The sequence below is a fragment of the Sapajus apella genome, unplaced genomic scaffold, assembly GCF_009761245.1.
Source record: "Sapajus apella isolate SASKATOON/1434 unplaced genomic scaffold, GSC_monkey_1.0 scaffold86, whole genome shotgun sequence".
Classification (NCBI taxonomy): domain Eukaryota; kingdom Metazoa; phylum Chordata; class Mammalia; order Primates; family Cebidae; genus Sapajus; species Sapajus apella.
Window position 1 is genome coordinate 7121505 of NW_022437026.1, and position 6000 is coordinate 7127504.

General features: G+C 46.0%; 1 protein-coding gene across 2 annotated transcripts in view; it reads right to left on the reverse strand.

Annotated features, from left to right (window-relative positions):
- Window positions 1-6000, reverse strand: part of ANO2 (anoctamin 2) — a 391299-nt gene that overhangs the window by 260570 nt on the left and 124729 nt on the right. For both annotated transcript variants that reach the window (XM_032254535.1, XM_032254534.1), the window contains exon 7: window positions 5578-5629. In XM_032254535.1, the coding sequence (XP_032110426.1) occupies window positions 5578-5629 (52 nt within the window). The remainder of the gene's footprint in view (window positions 1-5577; window positions 5630-6000) is intronic.

A 6000-nucleotide genomic window follows, 5' to 3' on the forward strand; every position in this document is an offset into this window, starting at 1 on the left:
GAACAAGGCAAGTCCCTTCCAGCTATGAGCCTGTAAAATGAAAATCAAGCTAGTTACTTCCTAGATACAATGGGGGTAAATTGTATTTTACAATTTAAAGGTATTGGGTAAATACAGCTATTCCAAATGGGAGAAATTGCCCAAAACAAAGGGGTTACAGGGCCCACGCAAATCCTAAATCCAACAGGGCAATAAAATTTTAAAGCTCCAAAATGATCTCCTTTGACTCCAGGTCATGCTGATGTGTGGGCTCCCATAGTCTTGGGCAGTTCCACCCCTGTGGCTTTGCAGGGTACGGCCTCCCTCCCTGCTGCTTTCATGGGCTGGCACTGAGCATGTGCAGCTTTTCCAGGCACATGATGCAAGCTGTCAATGGATCTACTATTCTGGGTTCTGGATGGCAGTGGCCCTCTTCTCACAGCTCCACTAGGTGGTGCCCCAGTAGGGACTCAGTGTGAGAGCTTCAACCCCACATTTCCCCTCCACACTGCCCTAGCAGTGTGGTCCCCCACCCACAGCAAACTTTGCCTATACATCTAGGCATCTCCATGCATCTTCTGAAACCTAGGCAGAGATTCTCAAACCTCAATTCTTGACTTCTGTGCACCCACAGGCTCAACACCACATGGAAGCTGCCAAGGCTGAGGGTTTCCACCCTCTGAAGCCACAGCTCAAGCTGTATGTCGGACCCTTTCAGCCACAGCTGTAGCGGCTGGGACACAGGGCATCAAGTCCCTAGGCTGCACACAGCACAGGGACCTAGGCCCAGCCCACAAAACCATTTTTTCCTCCTGGGACTCTGGGTCTGTGATGAGAGGGGCTGCCATAAAGGTCTCTGGCATGGCCAGGAGACATTTTCCTCATGATCTTAGGGATTAACAATAGGCTCCTTGCTACTTATGCAAATTTCTGTAGCCAGCTGACATTTCTCCCCAGAAAATGGGTTTTTCTTTTCTATTGTATAGTCAGGCTGCAAATTTTCCAAACTTTTATCTTCTGCTTCCCTTATAAAACTGAATGCCTTTAACAGTACCCAAGTCACCTCTTGAATGCTTTTTTGCTGCTTAGAAATTTCTTCTGCCAGATACCCTAAATTATTTTTCTCAAGTTCATAGTTCCACAAATCTCTAGGACAGGGGAAAATGCCACCAGTCTCTTTGCTAAAACGTAACAAGAGTCACCTTCGCACCAGTTCCCAATAAGTTCCTCACCTCCATCTGAGACCACCTCATCCTGGACTTTATTGTCCATCTTGCTATCAGCATTTTGGGCAAAGCCATTTAAGAAGTCTCTAGGAAGTTCCAAACTTTCCCACATTTTCCCATCTTCTTCTGAGCCCTCCAAACTGTTCCAACCTCTCTGCCTGTTACCCAGTTCCAATGTCGCTTCCACATTTTTGGGTATCTTTTCAGCAACGCCCCACTCAACTGGTATCAACTTACTCTATTAGTCCATTTTCACACTGCTGATAAAGACAAACCCAAGACTGCGAAGAAAAAGAGGTTTAATTGGGCTTACAGTTCCACATGGCTGGGAAGGTCTCAGAATCATGGCGCCAGGCAAAAGGCACTTCTTACATGGTGGTGGCAGGGGATAATGCGGAAGAAGAAAAAGCAGACACCTCTGATAAACCCATCAGATCTCATGAGACTTATTCACTATCACGAGAATAGCACAGGAAAGCCTGGCCCCCATGATTCAATTAACTTGTCCTGGGTCCCTCCCACAATATGTGGTAATTCTGGGAGATAAAATTCAAGATACACCTCATTTGGTTGGTGACACAGCCAAACCGTATCAACTACCATCCATGGAATCATGGAATGCCTTATCCACCATCATGGTATTCCACACAGTCTTGCCTCTGACCAAAGCACTCACTTTACAGCTATAGAAATGTGGCAGTGGACTCATGCTCATGGAATTCACTGGTCTTATCATGTTCCCCATCATCCTGAAGCAGCTGGACTGACAGAAATGTGGAATGGCCTCTTGAAGTCACAATTATACCAACTAGGTGACAACACTTTGCAGGGCTATGGCAAAGTTCTCCAGAAAGCTATGTATGCTTTGAATCAGCATCCAATATATGGTACTGTTTCTCCCATAGCCAGGATTCATGGGTCCTGGAATCAAGGTATTGAAGTGGAAGTGGCACAACTCACCGTCACCCCTGTGATCCACTAGCGCAATTTCTGTTTCCTGTTCCCACGACATTACATTGTGCTGGCCTACAGGTCTTAGTTTCAGAGGGACACATGCTGCCACCAGGAGACACAACAATGATTTCATTAAACTGGAAGTTAACATATCCACCTGAACACATTGGGCTCCTCCTACCTTTAGGTCAACAGGCTAAGAAGAGAGTTACAGCATTGGCTGGGGTGATTGACCCAGACTATCAGGATGAAATTAGTCTACTACTCCACAGCAGAGGTAAGGAAGAGTATGCATGGAATGCAGGAGATCTATTAAGGCATCTCTTAGTATTACCATGTCCTGTGATTAAGGTCAATGGGAATCTATAGCAGCCCAATCCAGGTAGGACTACAAATGGCCCAGACCCCTCAGGAATGGTGGGGGTCACTCCACCAGGAAAAAAACCACGACCTGCTGAGGTGTTTGCTGAAGGCAAAGAGGTTACAAAGTGGGTGGTAGAAGAAGGTAGTCATCAATACCAGCTACTGCCACACGACCAGCTGCAGAAATGAGGACTGTAATTGTCATGACTATTTCCTCTTTCTTTTGTTAAAAACATGTTTGCCCACGTATACACTTGCACTACGAAAATATCTTCATTTTATTTCCTTTTTCCTTTATCATGTGACATAAGATTTATTAACTCCCTATCAGCGTTTAAGTACTGTCAACTTTATGTAACAGTATTTGCATTGGGGATTGGTGCATTTCTGGGTGTACGAAGGAGAGCTGTATTATGTTAGGTGTAATTATACCTTATTATTGTCGGTATTTAAAGATTATGTATGATCTCAGGAGATGTGTAGGGATTCAAGTTGACAACAAGTGGACTTGTGACGGTGAATACTGAGTGTCAACTTGATTGGATTGAAAGATGCAAAGTATTGATCCTGGGTATGTCTGTGAGGGTGTTGCCAAAGGAGATGAACATTTGAGTTAGTGGGCTGGGAAAGGCAGACCCACCCTCAATCTGGGTGGGCACCATCTAATCAGCTGCCAGTGTGGCTGGAATATAAAGCAGGCAGAAAAACATGAAAAGACTAGACTGGCCTAGCCTCGCAGCCTACATCGGTCTTCCGTGCTAGACCCCTCCTGCCCTCAAATATCGGACTCCAAGTTCTTCAGTTTTGGGACTCAAACTGGCTTTCCTTGCTTCTGAGCTTGCAAACAGACTATTGTGGGACCCTGTGATCATGTGATTAATACTTAATAAACTCCCCTTTGACATACAGGTATTGATCGACTTATGGCCTATGCAACTTACGATTATTCGACTCTACGACCACAATCGCTAGCCACGACTGCTCTGCATCTGGCAGCGCAAATGTTGCCCAGCTGGGCGTACGACAGTGCGGACCAGCTTCCAGCAGCACTACCATCTCCGTGTGCAATTGGGAAAATGTTTCCTATGGTATTTTTTACACCTGTATTTTGTATTTTTGTATGCACCTGTATTTTGTAATTTTGTATGTTTTGCGAATATTAAACCAGTTGTACTGGTAATGCAGTGTTTTACTTAAACCTGACGAATGTAAAAATAAGAAACAAAATGGTGTAGAGATGATACAAATGGCATAAAATGAACAAAGAAAATTATGATATATAACAATAACGAAAGAAAATTATGATAATTTTTATAACATCATTTCACAGTACTGTACATATAGCCTACTCAACTTACGACCAAATCGTGTTACGACCGGTCTGTCGGACCCAATCGTGGTCGTAAGTCGAGCACTAGCTGTATATATGTGTGTGTGTATGTATATATGTGTACACATATATATGTATATTATTTATCTGGTTTTTTGGGAGAGATATATATATATCTCCTATTAGTCTCTTCCTCGAGAGAACCCCGACTAATACTGAAGGTGAGAAGTCTGAGGGAGCAACTGTGGTCAACTTGGGGACACCGTGAAAGGGCAGAAGTCAAGTCAATGAAATTGAGAAGTTAGTTGGTCAAGAAGTGAGGATAAATTCAGGAAATTTGATAAAGGCTCTGAGGAAATCTAAAAAACACGTTTTAAAAATCTCTTGACACATCTGGTTGTTCTTGGGACAAACCAGCTGCTTGGGGAGCGAGGGTTTCAGTCCATTCCATGAGACTGTGCTGGGCTATTTCCCTCCCCCGCTTACTCAGCCTCGCCTCATCAGCACCGAGTTCCAGATAGCTAACATGACACAGAAGAGCTGATTTTTAAAAAGTGCATTGTTGTTTGGAATCTTGTAGCAAGATGAATATATCAAAGCAAATTGAAGCAAACGTAACAGCCCCGTTGAGAGGTTAAGCACTATTCTAAAAAGACTGTCATGGCATAAAACCCACTGTGACTCCTTCTCCAGCACTGTGCCCTGGGTACCCAGGCAGCTTACGAGCCCCGCAATACGCTCCCAAATATTAGCTAGCTATCATCATCATTATCACTGTTATTCCTGAGCCAAATCACCGCCTCTATTCAGTAGATGGGACTCCAAATGACTCTGAACTCTTTCCAGCCCAAAGCTGCCTCAAAAGCCGAAGATTTGCCATCCCAGAGCGCATTCTGAAGGCAGCTCTCCCAAAGCTGTCAGAAACCACCTGGAGATGGTAGCACCTTGGGAACGAGGGTTCAACATCCCAGGCTGACTCCTGTGCAAAAGATGTTTGTGTGTGACGTTCTGGCACATTTTTTTCAAAATGTACTCTCACCGGGGTTATGGGTACAGCTCACATTGTACCTGGAGCATCGCAGATGTCTTCTACACAATCTGTCAGGATCTGGACTGCCTGCCTTATACTTGATCTCAAATGTTTCCAAGACAATTACTCTAATATTTAAGAAACAAATCACAAGGCAAACAGATGCAGCCAGATATGGTGAGAAGCATGCTAAGCTTAGAAGAGGCTCACTCAGACATCACATGCTGCATGGGCTTGGGCCAGTCATGCACCCTCTCTGGAAGTTCATCTCTTCCTACATAGTATGAGGAGATTGGACTAAAGGATCTCTAAAATGCTTTTCTTCTTACAAAAAAAAAAACTAAGAACTCACCGTGTTTGGGGTGATTATTAAATACTATTGGAAATGGTGAAAAACAGAGGAGCGACAAAATTATTGAGATAAAGTGGCAGGTGTGGGAGGTACAGGGAAAAGGGGAGGAGGAAGCTGGAGACCTGTAATGAAGGTCTAGGAGAAGTTACCACAGCAGGGGAGCAGCCCCACTGGGCGATGGGACCGCCTGGGACCAAGGCAGGCTTCTCAGCCTAAACTAAAGCAGCCTCTCCGTGGGGGACTTTTGTTTGTTTTGTTCTTTGCTGCTCACCAAGTGAGCTGTTGAAAGCACAGGGCGGGAGCCGTCAGCACGCGGCCCAGGGGCTGGGGAAGGGGTTCTTACCCATCGTGTTGTTGGCTCTGGTGCAGGCTGTGCGCTTCAGGATTTCGTGCACCTAAAGGGGGACGACAGCAGAGCCGTGAGCCCCTTGTCCCCCCCGCACCGTGCGTCACCCTCACCACTGACGGGCAGGGGTGGGAGGCGCCTGGTCCCATTTGGAGTGAGGGGAAGCCAAGCACGTGCCTGGCTCTTGGCCCGCACATCAACCCCATTTAGACTTGAAGACTTGGAGGAAGCAAGGGATGTAAGCCCCGCGCACACGTCCCCCGCACACACACCCCCTGCCCCTAAGCCCCACCCTGAAAAAAGCAAATGAATAAAAGGCTAGAGGCCAGGCGCGGTGGCTCACGCCTGTAATCCCAGCACTTTGGGAGGCCGAGGCGGGTGGATCACGAGGTCAAGAGATCGAGACCATCCTGGTCAACA